Here is a 16,375-nt window from a genome sequence, read left to right as displayed (position 1 = left end):
ACACATCAGTTCACTCAAAATCACTCAGGAAAGGCAAATAAGTGCATGTTAGGTTTCATAAATCAAGCTTAACAAAACACTAAATACAAAACACAAATATCAATGGAACTCAGTGGGAACTCTGTGTTGTACAGTAATGATGATTGACAGATAAATGTTAAAAACATAACAGGTTATTTGCTTAGCATTTCTATTTCGTAGTTTTATCTTAGTATTTCTTTGTATATCCTGATTTCAACTACTCTGGTCAAATCCTGAAGAGTCTAATCTGTTGTTCTACAAGTTTTATGATTGCACAGTAGTCCATGAGACTTAAATCAACTTGGATATGATAAATAAACTAAAACCCAAACTAAATCACACACCCCTAAACCTGAACATACTCTGATACACTTTATTATTCCTGTGTGCTTTTTAAAGGGCTTTTCACTGCTATAAACACTGCTTCATTGCTTTTTTTAAGGAATGAAAAAGAAAAAAGGCAAAAGGTAATAGAGTAATACTGAATTGAATTTCGTTTTTGGCAGTGCTGTCCCTTTAAACCTTCACTGTATTTTTTTGGTCTTAATCACTGTGTGTTTAAACAGCAGGAGCTTGTTAGAAATATCGACGGGTCTTCGCAGCCCAGCGTGACCTCAACTGTGAACAATGACTTAAAAGCAGCTGGGAAATCATTGACGTCATACTTTCCAAGTGTGCTGAAAATGAAGGATCTGCTAAAAGGAGAAAAAAATCCATTGGAGAACTCATGCGTGATGCGGTGACACTGGTGGATCAGACCCAGTGGCTCATCAATTACCAAATCACACAGTTGATGAGTTCATGAATTCAGTTCATAAAAAAATGTACAAGACTATAAAAAATAATAAATTGTGAACTTAAAGAAAGAAACTTTCTGTTCCTGACTGAAGATTTTCAGTCAGATGACTGCTATGTCAAAGTAGACCACTACATATCTGAGAGAGGATTCGAAACGGGGCACAATACTGGGAACAGACGTCGCCCTGTCCTGCCCGCTTCAGTGCGTACTAGTATCCCGTCGCTTAAACCGGTCTCAGCCTGTCCAAGGCAGACTAAGCTCTCAGTGTGCCAATCATAAATGCTATTTGTGAGCTCTGATTTTCTGGGGTCGGAGGTCAGTGTGGTGTTAGTTTAGGCAGGTGGCGAGTGTCTGGACGAGGATGAGAATTGTACAGGGATCAAACAAGATCTGTCTGTGTTTAAATTAGCTTTAAAAGTGCTGACGTCACTAGACGCCCCACTAGATTCGGCCCAGTCAGATCCATGCTCTTTATCCATACTTTTCTGCCCTACTGCCTGCATAGACTGCATACCTGAACAAATCGTCTCCCAAAGTCTCCTCTCGTTCGTTCAGCTTCTCCTCCTAAAAGAGAAAGAGAGTGTGAGACTACTCAAGTCATGTATGCCTACAAACCCATGGCTTGTGAGTAAAAGCAAGACAGTACTGTATAAATCAATTCAGAGAAGCAGAATTGTGCAGAATAATTCAATTTTTAAAAACATTTGTCAAGACAATAGCTTTTGCTTCAGAAAAAAATAATTAAGAGATTAGTTCATGGCTATATAAGGTATAAATTCAGAGCAGCAAAGTTACTGTATATATTGCTATTCAGATATTTAGCTTTTTAAAATCAAATTTACAGTTAATTTTACTTCTCAGCAGAATAATAAAGAATACTTTTGGCAGAAACTGTGGTATTTTGGTGGTGAAACAAAAAGTCGATGTCTCCTGCATTTTGAGATTAAAAAAACATTCAGAATACAGCTAAACAAAATGAACAACACTGAGTGTGTTCAACCACCACCTATAGTGTGAGCCCTGCTACATAATAATGTATATCAAACTTTTGATATTTGCAAAAAAGTAAACCTTTCGGATTGCGATTGCACACATACGAGTTAATAACATTGCATGAGATGGATGGAATGAAAACTGGTTTATTTTCCTCTGTTTAAAGTGATTTGATGTAATTTTGTGCACAAAGTAAATTTGCAATTTTAAATGGAAACTACTACTGCATATGTGTCAAACTCAGTTCCTAGAGGGCCACAGCTCTGCACAGTTTAGTTTTGTTTACCTAATTCACCTATACTGCATGTCTTTGGACTGTGAGGGAAACCGGAGCACTCAGTGGAAACCCATGCCAGCACAGGGAGAATATGCAAAGTCCACACAGAAATGCCAACTAGTCCAGCCGGCACTCGAACCAGTGACCTTTTTGCTGTGAGGCGACACTGCATAATCACTGAGCCACTTTTCCGCCCCAATATATAAAAATATCGGGAAATTTGCTGATGTACCGTCAGTAGACATGGGAATTATTTTTATCAAGCATAAATCCCTGCACTTAGAGTTTGGTGAGGAGACCAAAATGTTTTTTTTCTTCTCTCATGTTCAGCTTATGAAAAAATATCCCCAACAACATGGATTTTCTGAGGATGAGTAAATTGCAATAACAAAGCAATTCATTAAAAAATAAATGATTTCCATTTTGAAAAATCAGTGTCATGACAAGGTATACCCATGTAGAAGCCCCCTATATAAAAAAGCATTAAATGTGGCTGCAGATAAGTGTACAGCTGTGCATGAGGGGGGTGTTGAAAAAAGACTTAAGTGATCCCCGTTACCGTGCCAAAGTAAACCACGATGAGCAGATTACTCGAAATTACTCTATAATCTGAAGTGAAATGTTTTGAAAACCTCCATGCTGTCCTGTAATGACATAAAAGCTAAAAGGCCTTTTATCGATAATGACAGTGCAATTTTAGCATTACTACTGTATATAACAACTGTATTTTCTACTATTTGTTTGAATTTGTTGTCATTTTGTTTTAATTTGAAATCTAGTTCCTGTTTGCATAATGTTTTTTGGTTTATTTGTTTATTTATTTACTTGCTACTTTAATGTTAAAATGATAGTCACCCAAAGCTGAAAACTCTGTCATCATTTACTTGTCTTTCTTGTCTCAAACCTGCTTGAAAAGATGTTAGTTTGAAAAATGCTGAAAACAATTAACCCGCTTCCATTGTATTTTATATCCTACTATGGAATTCAATGGTTTTACTGGTGTCTGATATCCTATAAAATATCTTTGTGAACTACTTGAGGGTGATTAAATATTGTGTAAACTTTAATTTTTAGGTGAACTAACTCTTTAGGTTTTTGTTGTTGCTAATTCAATTAACAATAATTTTCAGCCTTACAAATTTAGTTTGAATTATCTCTAAATAGTATTGAAACCCCTGCTGATTGGTTAATGGTCAAACAAATAGGGGATGCATCATTATTAGAAATATTACAAATTAACATTAAGTCAGCAGTAACTTGACATATATTATACTCTAAATGCAAAAATAGGAAAAATTAATGAATATAGAATAATTTATATCATAATAACACTTTTTCAATGTTTTTCTGTGTGTTCTTCTCTTACCTCTGCTGCCTGTCTCAGCCATTCCTCTAGTTCAGAGTGCTTACTGCGATTATGAGCCACCAGATCCGAGCCTCCAATTATCTTAGGCAGCCCATCAAATCCAGGGACATTTTTCTACATGCGTAAACACACACGCACGCACGCATGCACGCACACACGCACGCACGCACGCACGCACGCACGCACGCACGCACGCACACACACACACACACACCAAACATTATACTTTTAAAAATGTCTCTAATGCAGATAAACAAGGCATGACGATACTTGGTCACAATATTACAGATGTGTGATAATGAGACGTTTTGTCATACCTTGCGGAATCTTTTGACGTTCTTGTCATTTGGATTGTGTGTCTGTAATGGGCCTGGTCTTGATCTGGAAGAGTTGTTCACTGTTAGAGACATAAACTGAACCTGCAGTAGCTTCCTGGGCAGATCGGGGTCATTCTTAGGTCCGGAATTGGAGGTTGAGGCCTGAAAATCAGCAGAGATTTTATTACACAACTCATAACTGTGTCTTGCTTTCTACAAAACCTGAAATATGCTGCTCCAGGTCTATTTTGCTGGATTTTCCAGACATCATTGTTGCAAACTGATATTGTTTTGCTTGAATCTCTTTGAATAAGAAACATTAGGAATAGGAACAAACTGCACCGGGTGAGCTACTAAGCAAGTTTACTACTTAAGAAAAGCTGTATTAACATGTGGAATATTTGATACAAAAGTAAACCATAAGAATATGGACTGTTTTCTCCTTAATGGAAAATTAGGACAGCTTAAAACATGTTTCGGCAGTTATTTTTAAAATTGTTACACACAGTTGAAGTCAAAATTATTAAATTATAAACTAAACCCATTTTCAGAAGTAAAACAATTTTTGCATTTTTTTTTTTTGCTTTGCCATCACATATTTTAAACCAACTCTTTTGTAACATATCAAAATTCTTCCCTGTCAGGTATATGGTTTAACCAGAAATAAATTTTTACATTCATAATTCCATTAACAATTTGACTATTGTTTTTTAAATTTCATAAAATTAGCTATTGAATAAACAGAAATCAAATAACAGTAAAATGACTGAAACAGTTAAATTAACTGATTCATAACCTTTTGAGGCTGCATTTGAAGGAACCATCAATTCTTTTCTAAATGAGACAGCCGTCGTTGTGCCGCAATGACACAGCACCCTTCAAATGCATCCTTCGGAAGTGAGTTTTAAAGGAACCCTCCATTTTTATTTGGAAATAAATTGTACACGTCACCTTAAGACTGTGGAAATATAAATTTATATCATCTAATTTCAAATGAACAATAATCTACGTATAACTGCAAAGTTAAATTCTTTGGTTTTTAATTATATCATTTCATTGACATGCCAGCTAGGAGGGTCATTTAACCTTTGCCTTGCTGACTACAGGCTAAGCCAAAGTGATGCAATTATCAGTTTCAGGCCTGAAAAGCAGTTTACCCTGCCGACCACAACTCTTAATTTGCATACTTTGTTTAGCCATATCCTCTTCTCCTAAGAACACAATATAGACATGAAATCTTTGTCTTAATTGAGACTTGTGTGAGACTTGTGACAGACTTGTGAAAGAACTTGCAGACTGCGGACCTCTAGTAGGCTCTTGCAGACACATGGACATCTTAAAGACGCTGTATGACTGCAGATTAACCAACACGTCTCAATAAAGGAATTCTGCTTGTTTCGAGTCTCCTGGACTGGGTTCTTCTCTTCTTTCCACTCATTTATTTTTTTTACAACAACTTGGCGCCGCTGACCCTGATAGGGACTGAAATCATCAAATTCTCAACAATTTGCCACAAAAGACTGAAATCTACCTGAAATTCAACTTGAACCTTCAAGATCAAGAAAACTTCTTCAGACGGAATCTTCAGCTCAACGGCAATTTGAAGTCACTCAGCGGACGTCACAAATTCTCAACTATTTGCTGACTGCAACCCTGATGAACATTGAAGCTACCTGAATACAAAGATCAGATCACTCCAGACTGAATCTTTTCAGCTCAAACTCGATTTGGTGAGTTTCACTCTATCAAAAGAACCATACAGACCAGTCTATACACATGGTTATTCTCTGCTCCATCAGAGAAAAGTTAACAAACAGCTGCAGGGTTTGTTTAACAAAAAGTTATCCTCTATTTCAATACAGAAGTAAAAGTTTATCCTCTGTTCAGACAGAGAAATAAAGCCTTACGTGCTATTTTCTTTTAAAAAGTTATCCTCTCTTCAGGGAAGTTAAGCCTTATGCGCTATTTTCTTTTCTTTTATTTTGTTTAACCTCTGTTCAAACAGAGAAGTCTAACTTTAGCTATACAAGCTAATTTATGTTATCTCTTGTTCAGGCAGGAAGTTTTAGCAACATGTGCTAATATTGTTACCCTCTGTTTTGCCAGAGAAGAAATTACTACACTTTCATCTGAAAAGTTTTAGTATTTTTACTTTGTGATAATAAGCTCACAAAATGTTCAGACAGAATACAAGACTGATCACTACAACTGAAAAAGGTAGTTTAAAAACTCCTTTATTGTCAGATCAGGATTTCAAATCGCTGCTACGACAGCACATGGACTCAATTACAGAGTTAGTCAGACTAACTTTGACAAAGAAATTTAGCATTGACCCAGATAATGTTTGGACATTAGATGAATGCAAGAAAGTGCTTGATGCATGCATTCGCAAAAACAATGTAAAAGGCATTATCTGCTGCTACAGAGAATTCAGTTTATCTCGAGCTAAACAACAAGCTCAAGCTAAATCAGAATTAGAAAAACAGATCCAAGAGCTTCATGCCAAGATAACCTCATTAACAAAACAACTGAACCTCAAGAAATCAAAAACTGACATTGAAGAAGTTAGTCAGCCTGATAATAAACATCCTGACTTACAAATTGTCTCTGAAACAGACATTTCCATCCAGTCAGATAGCGATTTACCTATAGGTTCAGTAGAGGTTTGTGGTGCCAGAAGATCTAAGAGAACTGAGAGTTCACACAACAACACTTCTGTTGTTCAAATTCAAACAGTTTCCAGAACACTAGGACCTAAAGAAATAGATAGATTGTCTCAAAGCTTACCATCAGCACGCACACATTTTTCAGAGTTTAGCAGAGCACTAATCAGCAAAATGCGTCTTTATGACATGACATTAACAGAAGTCACCCAGCTAATGTCTCAAATTCTCACTGAATCTGAATTCACCTGTTTTGAGCATACTGTGACCTCTAAATTACAACATGCCAGTAAGGATGATTTGAGAGAGGGTGTTTTGAAAGCTCTGAAGAACATTGTTGGCCCAAAGATTGACTGGTCAAAAGAGACTTGTGTGCAAAGGAAAGATGAATCTGTGAATGAATTCACTGAGAGATTTTGTCAATCTGCCATAACTTACAGTGGATTAGCTGATAATTCGGACAGTGTGCTAAATGATAAGGGACCCCTAGTCCGCATCTGGTCAGATGGCCTTGCAACTGAATACAGACAAGCTTTGCCATTTCTTAATATCACCTGGTCTTCCACCACTCTCAGAAACAATCTGAACAGTTTAGCTTTGTGGGAAAGAGACTCTCATATCAAAGACAGAGTCAGACTTGAAGCAGCCGCCACTAAGGTCAACACAGAAAAGACATCAAATCACAAATGTCTTAGGAAAAATATCTGTTGTCATTACTGTGGTAAAAAAGACCACAACTCTTAATTTGCATTAAGAGTTACCTCAAATCACTTAATCTGAGAATATAACTTAAAACTTAAAATTTAACATCCTGATGTGATGAACATGTTATCACAATATTGTCGTTACTTGTTTTATATCAGTGAATTCAAAAAGGTATTACAACCAGATTAAATATAATCTAGCATATGTGTTTTACAGCACAGCATTTGTTGCATAGGTTAAACAGGTCAGACAGGTCACCATTTTCAAATATTGCAATGCCAACAGAAAATGCACACACACTTGGGTGTTTACTTTTACGTCACTTAGGCACTTCCTGAGTTAAAAGTGAGGGATAATGCGATAAGACCTTTCAAGATAATTACCAGTGTTTGTGACACCTGTGTAACTGAGTTTTTTATGGATTAAAAGTAACCGGCTTGCATGGAAAATAAAGTAAAATTTTAAGTTTTAATGCATCTTGCAAATATTTCAGCTCGCAACTGTCATAAAGCTTTGTTTAAATTTACCTTTATTTGCTGTTATAAGCATGGCTTGTTATCATACCAATGTTACAGGATACATTGGAGGAAAACAGTGTAAACATGGAGATCATGACCCATCTGAAACTGTGAACAGATATGTTTCTAATGTGTAGGTCAAACAGCATCTGCTTTAAAACCTCTCACCTGCATTTCCTGTTTGAGAACAGCCTCAGAGGTCTGGGAAATGCCATTATGGGGCCTTGAATTCTGAAAAACAAAAACACTGAACAAGCCGTTCTGCAGATAAAAAAACAGACAAGATATGTTTGAATCAAATAATGGCTGCCTTCATACCACAACAAAGGACACTTCCTCCTTTTTGACCTCTTCAAGCTCGGGTGTTTTGTTTTTTGTTGGACCCTTGTTTGCAGAACTATGTGCTTCCAGATCTGGAGGTGACCTCTTTGACTGTGTTTGTGTGTCCTTACTTGTTACAGCTGGTCCTGCTCTGTCCAACTGCATGCTCTGAATATTGCTGGAACTGCTTTGCTGATTCTTCTCCCCTTTCCTGCCTTTAGACTCAGTGACCTCTTGCTGATTCGATAATTGTTCGCTATTGATTTTGCTAGTCAGTCCTGACTCAAGACGTTGTTTTTTATTAGCTGCAGTCTGCGGAGGCTCATCCATCTCGTCGGACATTAAGAATTCAAGCTCTTCAAGTGACATTTCTAAATCATCAGCGGCTGTTGGTTCTTCTGCGCCTAATAGGGTGTCCTGCTCAGGTTCCTTTCTTTTCTTGCTGCTAGAGTTTTGACCAGTTCCACAAGCCTGACCTAGACTGGTCTCCTCTGATGAGGTTTTGTGAGATCTATTGACAGAAGAACTTTGCTGGATGTCATCTTCATTATCTTTGATGTCTTTCTTGAAGAATTTGGGTTCTGGCTGGACAGAACTGGCACTGCTTTCACGCGGCCTACCAAGAAAACAACAACAACAACAAAAAGAGTTTAAATGAAAATAATGTATCACAAGTGGTCATTTTTGACCATAGACTGTAAAAGATATGGAGGTAGTATCCGTGACATCACCTAAAGGTTTTTGAATAACGCAAAAGAAGCTACACACAGGGGGGGGGTCAATCCTCGCCCCTTTCTTTGGTAATGCTTAATACTTCATTACCTGTGACTCGTTTGTGTTCTGACCACATATGCTTGGTTGTATACTATAGCAATAAAGTGTTTAGTCTTTTAAAAAAACACAGTTAAAACACTTTGTGCCACTATACATTGTACCTTTATTATCCCCAAATTGTTCAAATATAGTCTGTGTTAGTAAATGCAAGGCAATTTATGAAATCCAGGCATAACACTGTATGACAACGTTTCAGATGACCATTTTATAGCCTACAGCTAATCCATCTGTCAGATTCTGGAGTGCATTACAGGTCTAAAGAAAATTTTAAATGTTAAATTATCCTAAAAATACAAATACATTTATAGAGATGGTATATAAGTATATAATTTCACACACCTGAGAAATGGAGGCAACTTAAACGGTTTGTGAGCACAATTAATTATTATTAGCATACTATTGTATCTGATAATTTCAGGAAATAACTCAAAAAGGCAACTGACTGTGTAAAGGAACATTAAATAAAACAAAAATACTATGTATATGCAGAATTCAGAAGCTAATCCGCTGGAATCAGCTGAGGTGACGAGACAGTAAGCAGTGAGACCAAGTGAGATTAAGGCCACGCCCTTAATTATGCAGACTTAATAAAACTTAATATAAATAAAACGAATGAGTTGTAAAAAAAAAAATTCACCCCTTCACAGTTGTCATGAAGGGTAATATTAGCTATATGCGCCATCTTTTGTACCAGGCTGTAAACATGTTTTTATCAGCTGTAAAACTGGCCAGTTTACCATTGCATTCAGAAATCATCTGGATTTCCTGGAGTCAGCCCCCAAAGGCAAGTCGATGAATTGCTGTTTTAGTTACTTCCGTATTAGCTTCCCAAGGTCACTGGGAGGTTGCCACTTGGTTTTGACACATTAGCCTCTACACCTGCTTTTACTTTAGGCTTTGTTATCTGGGAATCATTTCATTGCTATATGTATTTTTTCTGTGTGTAACATCGCTCAAATATCTGTCAGTAATTTTTTAATGGGAATTAATCATTTTAATTAACAAGTATGCATTAAAATATTTATGATGTTACAAAAAATCTAATTAATGTAAATTGTTCTACTCAGAATAATACAATCTTTAAAATAGGTCTAATTTTTTGACAAACATTGTTACTTGATCACCAAATTTGTCTATCAAAGTAATAAATTACATTATAAAATATCTTAAAATAACTAGAACTAGACTTGCCTTTTCTTGCTGGAAGGCTGGAAGAAGCTGGTGAGGGCTGTCTGTTTCTGGGGAGAATGTTTTAATGTGGTGTTGCCACTGGAAGGCGCTTTCTGTTTTACAGGACCTTCAACTCTTCCCTTGGCTGAGACAACAGACCCTTTCTTCATCTTCTGTTCAGATTCAACCACACTGAAGCTCTCAGAGGACATCACTGTTTCTTGGACGATGCGGGTAGAGGAAGGTTCCTGACCAAGGGATAAGGGTTTATTGGTTGTTGAGGCTTTCTGTTTGGGATTGGTTTTCTCTGGGGTCTCTCCAACTGCACTGATCCCACTTGTAACCATCCTGAAATGTGTTAAATAAATAAATATTTATAACCCAAAAAAGAAGCATTAATCAATCAGAATTTTGGCTAAAATGTTTGTTTTCTGAAATCCAAACTGTATTTTTTACTATATACACAGATAAGTCAAAACATTATGCTGTTGGTCCTTCGCATGGAGCCAGAACAGTAAGCCACAGGAGAGTGTACTCAACAGAACCCCTACATGTCAGATCATTCAAGTTCTGTTGACTGAGATCTGGAACCACTATGGATACAAGATGTCAGTCTAGCACATCCCAAAGATACTTGACTGGATTGAGATATAGAGAAAACTTTATGGCCATAGCAACTTCAGGCAACTCTTCATCATATTCTTCAAAGCAGCCCTGAACAATATGAGCAGTGTGGCCGCAGGGATCATCATTTTTCTACCCTCAGAGAGTGTACCAGATCTGCAACAATGTTTTTGCAACCACATCAATGGTTTTATGCTGCAGTCAAACTGAACTTTTCGCTCCACAGACTTCCATTCATAAGCATGCAAATGCAAAAGACCATTTCAAACAGAAGTTTTGCAAGTTGCTGCATTCAAATGTTCAAGCCTGGTGACCTCTGACCTGCAAAATCACATCACGTGATTGCGCGAAACCAGTAGAAGATCAAAACATAACCTTTCTGCACAGAAATTTAAATATGGAGAAATCGCTCACTTTATCATTGTCTAATCTTGTTTTATCCTACCCAGTTTTGCAGTGCTGTACGATAATTTCACAAGCTCAAAATTTATTGTGACCACGGCTATAGAACAGAAAGCTACCCCGAGCATCAGATTCCTCTGCTTTAGTGGCATCCACAGCAGAACTTCCTTTAGTTCACATCAAACAAGACATACATTTGTGTCTTGTTTGGCCAGACCCCAATCTGTAGTTTGTAGTCTGGTCTCCAACCTTAGACATTCAGTCATTCATTTTCTATTCGACTTAGTCCCTTTATTAATCTCGGGTCGCCACTGCAGAATTAACCACCAACTTATCCAGCATATGTTTTACGCAGTGGATCCTCTTTCAGCTGCAACCTATCACTGGGAAACACTCGTACACTCTAATTCACACACATACACTATGAACAATTTAGCTTACCCAATTTAGGGTTTCGTAGGTTGCTAGACGACCATTACTGTTTTCTCAGAGGATGACAAGCTAAAAAACATTGCTGTCGCTCTGATACAAGTTTTATTTATGGAAAAAAGTACAAAGCACTGCAGTGTTGGTGTGTTGTGTTTGTCTGAGAAAACTGATCTAACCGAAATGTGAATATTCCTTACAAGCTGATCGATCTATGCTTGTCACGTGACTTGCAGTGCTTTTGCGGCCCGGGGTTTATTTGTGCGAGCGCATCATGCCGCTTGTTCACGCAAACCGCACATCTCCATTTGAAACAACAATCTTGTGCAAACTATAGACCTTTTTTTTGGCTGCTGCATGGAGGGCGCCATAGCGACTACTGGTAGAATGGTTAGAACTTATGTTTATCAGCGTTTATAACAGGTCATTTGTGCTCCGAAAGTGGGCTTCAATAACGTTTTTAAAGGATTACAGAGTGTTTTTGTGACACACAATTTAGAAAGGTGTCTGTTAAAGCCGTTATAATGTGTCAGATGGGGTTCAAGTGAGAGAAAAAAAGTTCTCCTAGTTCACATGTCTACCGTCAGAAATACAGTGTGTGTGTGTGTGTGTGTGTGTGTGTGTGTGTGTGTGTGTGTGTGTGTGTGCTTCCCTGGCCTGTCAGCTGTTAGCTCAGCGGCTCTTCAACACACACACAAACACAAACACACACGCAATACTTCACAGCATTATAGAGCAAACCAGATAACTGACATGAAACTTAACAGTTATGAAAGTCATGCAAATTGCAAAAATGACTAATAAAAGTCTGTTATTGATACTCTGCTGGTTGAGTTGCTGTTCATTCTTATCAGGAGCTGTTTATGTTTCATTTAGTGTGTTGTTTTTACCACGGTTTGTGTTTTTTTTTCTGTCATTTTGGACCTATGGTTGAGGACCACTGAGCTAGGGGACAAACTGAACCAAGGCAACATGATCATTCTCCTAATTGTCCACTGCTAAAGCCTGGTTTATACTTCTGCGTCAAATGATCGGCATGACCCACAGCGCATGCAACGCGCGTAGCTGTGCATTCATATTTCTGCACGCTGTTTCTGTTGCTCTGCAATAACACCTTCGAAATGCTAGAGGGCAGTGAAGTGTTTATGTTCCTCTGTGTCGAGTTTCTTCACTGGTGTTTTGTTTGTTCTAAACGCTTCCTTAATGCACAAGTGGTTCAAACTCACTCATTTTGAGGCAGGAACCAGCGGACGTGCAACAACTTTAACCATAAGGTAAACACAAAACAAAACTTTCCATCCTGAGCTCCTTCACGGGACTCGACACTTGTAAACAATCGCTCCATCAGACACTCGTCAGCGCTTCCAAGCCGACCAATTACAGAGCTTGCGCTGCATGTCATTGCGACGTGCAGTTACATTTTTTGAGAGGTGTATGTCAGTGACGCTGACGGCCATGGCGAGGGCTATGTGTCCACGCGTCGGCCGTGTCATAGCATACGTGTGCGCTTGACGCAGAAGTATAAATCAGTCTTTAGAAATGTTTCAAATATAACGCGACACCCCACAAAGCTGGCTGAGGCCCCCTTGTGGGCTGGGACCCCCCTGTTGGGAACCGCTGCCTTAAGGCTGATTTATACTTCTGCGTCAAGCACACGCATATGCTACGCCACAGCCTACGCGTCGATGCATAGCCCCTCACCGTGGCCGTCAGCAACTTTGACGTGCACCTCTCAAAAAAAAAAAAACTAGCTTATGTTTGATGTTAATAATAAACTATTATGTATTATATGCCAATATAGAGTCTGTTTGTTTTATACTCGCATTTGAATAGTTGTGAAATGAGAACTAAAGCACATATTATTATTTATTTATATTTTTATTATCACACACATGTATATAAAATGATGTCTAATAAAACTAAATTCTAAATTCTAGTCGAAATAAAACAAATAAGACTTTCTTCAGAAGAAAAAATATTATCGGACCTACTGTGAAAATTTATTTGCTCTGTTAAGAGAAAAACATTTTAAGGGGGGGCTAATAATTCTGACTTCAACTGTATATATAAACTTTATTTGTTTTGTTTTTGGGCTACCAGTGGCCATGTTTATATTACTACTGAATGAAATTACAAAATATGACTTACCAATGTGACTGTTTCTGTTTCTTTATTTTCTCCCAACAATGCAATTTAGTGAGATGTGATTACATAATGGACAGATACAGTTGAAGTCAGAATTATTAGAATTATTTTTTTCTTTATTAATATTTCCCAAATGATGTTAAACAGAGCAAAGAAATTTTCACAGTATGTCTTGTAATATTTTTTTCTTCCAGAAAAAGTCTTATTTGTTTTCTTTCGGCTGGAATAAAAGCGGTTTTTAAATTTTTAAAAACCATTTTAGGGTCAATATTAGTAGCCACTTTAAGCTTTTTTTTTTTTTTTGATAGTCTACAGAACAAACCATCATTATACAATAACTTGCCTAATTACCCTAACCAGCCTAGTTAATCTAATTAACTTAGTTAACATTTACATTTAGTCATTTAGCAGACGCTTTTATCCAAATCGACCTACAAATGAGGACAAGGAAGCAATTTACACAACTATAAGAGCAACAATGAGTAAGTGCTGTAGGCAAGTTTCAGGTGTGTAAAGCCTAAGAAGGAAAGCATTAGTAATGTGATTTTTTTTTTTTTTTTTTTTGAGTACAGTTAGTGGTATATCCAGAGAGGCAATTGCAGATTAGGAAGTGAAGTGGAGACTAAATAGTTGAGTTTTTAGTCGTTTCTTGAAGACAGCAAGTGATTCTGCCGTTCTGATGCAGTTGGGGAGTTCATTCCACCAACTGGCCAGATTGAATGCAAGAGTTCGGGACATAAATCTGCAGAAGTGAGAGCAGATAAGAAGGAGCAAAGCCAGAAGTCGCTTTGTAAGCAAATATCAGAGCTTTGAATTTGATGCGAGCAGCAACTGGTAGCCAGTGCAAACGGATGAGTAGCGGAGTGACATGTGCTCTTTTCGGTTCATTAAAGACCACTCGTGCTGCTGCGTTCTGGAGCAGCTGAAGAGGTTTGATAGAGTTAGCTGTAAGCTAACTCTATCAAATATATACACTATATACACAATAAAAAGGACAGCTACTATTCATACACTGTTAACATTAGCCTTTAAATGTCCCTTTAAGCTCTATAGAAGTGTCTAGAAAATTATCCAGTAAAATATTATTTACTGTCATCATGGCAAAGATAAAAAAAAAATCAGTTATTTAAAACTATTACGTTTAGAAATGTGCAGAAAAAATCTTCTCTCTGTTAATCAGAAATTGAAAAAAAAAATAAAACAAACGGGAGGCTAATAATTCTGACTTCAACTGTATGTCATTAATTAAAAGTAGTAAAGTCCATTTGAAAAAATAACAACAGAGTAAAATGTAGCCTGTCAGGTTTACTAAAGAGGTGTTGTGTATTATTAAGAGTACATACGCTACCTGCTTTGGTCCTGTGAGATTTCAGTGTTGACGACATAGGCTGTGATATTCTGGGAAGGAGCCGCAAGCGCAGTCTCATCCACAGCCGTGCTCTGAGAAAGTGTTGCTGAGGCAAAGACTGGATTCGTTTTCACTGATTCTTTAAATGAGATGTTGAGAAATTGTTACTGATGTGTCAGGTTTCTGCATAAATCCATCCTTTTAGCCAAACTAATATCTGCTTCTCAGATGTAAGCACTATATACACAATAAAAAGGACAGCTACTATTCATACACTGTTAACATTTTAACATTATAAAGTCAAGGGCTATTTGGGGGTTTCCGCTTGGATTTTGCCTACCCAAATTTAAAAGCATCCTAAATCCACATGCAGAGGTGTAAATTACAAAGCTTGGTATCCTTGTAAAGAAAACCCTTTGAATTTAAATGAAACACTGTTGAAAGTGATTAAACCAATTGTATATGTTGTCTGTGTTATAATAAACCCCTTCAAAGAAGAGGCACTTTTTTTTTTTTTTGCAAACTCAAGTTTGAAAGTGTACCTTTTAGGTTCTGTGTGGTCTAGGTTGTTCTATTATAATCTATGCAAAAGTTATTCTATTAAAACTTACGAGAGACCAGAATCACTTATGGGGTATTGGGCCAGTACAGACCTTCAAAATTTAAAGAATGCGGAAGTAAATGACATCAAAAACCAGAGTTTAGGAGGTTAAAACCACTACTACTAATATTGAGTAATGTTCTAGAGCAGTCTGTCTGCACCAGCCATATTTGTAACTGTATGCAAACCAACCTGATTGCAAAGAAGAGCAGGGATTGCAGTATGTCTGATTACTGACATGAATGGCAGCCAATCCAACCTCAGATTCAGTGATAAAGCGCAAACCTTTTCTGTGTGAGCAAAACAAAACATTAGAGAGAAAATTAATACATTCTGATACATAATAAAAATAATGAAATAATATGACGTAATGAAAATACATTATGAATCTTACTTGGCACTAAAAAAAAACTACGTATAAATAAAAAAAAAAACTAATGAAAAAATTTTAATTAAATTAAAATTATTCTAATTAAACGCATTATTATTCATTTATTATTTTATTATGGAATAGTTTTCTACATTCTTACATAGATGCAATTAAATCTTATATTGAATCTATAAATCAATACATTTTTAATTTTTTAGAACACAACAACTTATTTGTATTAACTGAGGAGGAATTCTTCTTCCGGCACAAAACAAAAACTGGACTAGAACACATGCATGTGGGTCACAGATGTCCCTTTTTGTTTAAAAAATGATTTTATATAAAAAGCAAGCAAAAATGTCAAATATTTGTAAAGCAGATTACATTTACATTAAATTATATTTACGTAAAAAACAACAACAACATACCTATATTAACCTTTGCTTATAAAAATATTTAAAATAAAAATCATACT

General features: G+C 36.8%; 1 protein-coding gene across 4 annotated transcripts in view; it reads right to left on the bottom strand.

The window, feature by feature from the left end:
- nbn (nibrin) overlaps positions 1–16,375 on the bottom strand; it is a 46,310-nt gene that overhangs the window by 12,796 nt on the left and 17,139 nt on the right. For 2 of the 4 annotated variants that reach the window (XM_087285710.1, NM_001014819.1), the window contains 8 exon segments: positions 15,723–15,820; positions 14,930–15,068; positions 10,006–10,332; positions 7,978–8,596; positions 7,828–7,890; positions 3,774–3,935; positions 3,457–3,570; positions 1,335–1,384 (listed from right to left, as the gene is read on the bottom strand). In XM_087285710.1, coding sequence (XP_087141836.1) covers positions 1,335–1,384; positions 3,457–3,570; positions 3,774–3,935; positions 7,828–7,890; positions 7,978–8,596; positions 10,006–10,332; positions 14,930–15,068; positions 15,723–15,820 — 1,572 coding nt within the window. 4 annotated transcript variants of the gene reach the window in all.

The sequence above is a fragment of the Danio rerio genome, chromosome 16 (genome assembly GCF_052040795.2).
Source record: "Danio rerio strain M-AB ecotype USA chromosome 16, GRCz13ab, whole genome shotgun sequence".
Taxonomy (NCBI): domain Eukaryota; kingdom Metazoa; phylum Chordata; class Actinopteri; order Cypriniformes; family Danionidae; genus Danio; species Danio rerio.
Note: the sequence above shows the minus strand (reverse complement) of the source record. Positions and strands in the feature narration are given on the sequence as shown.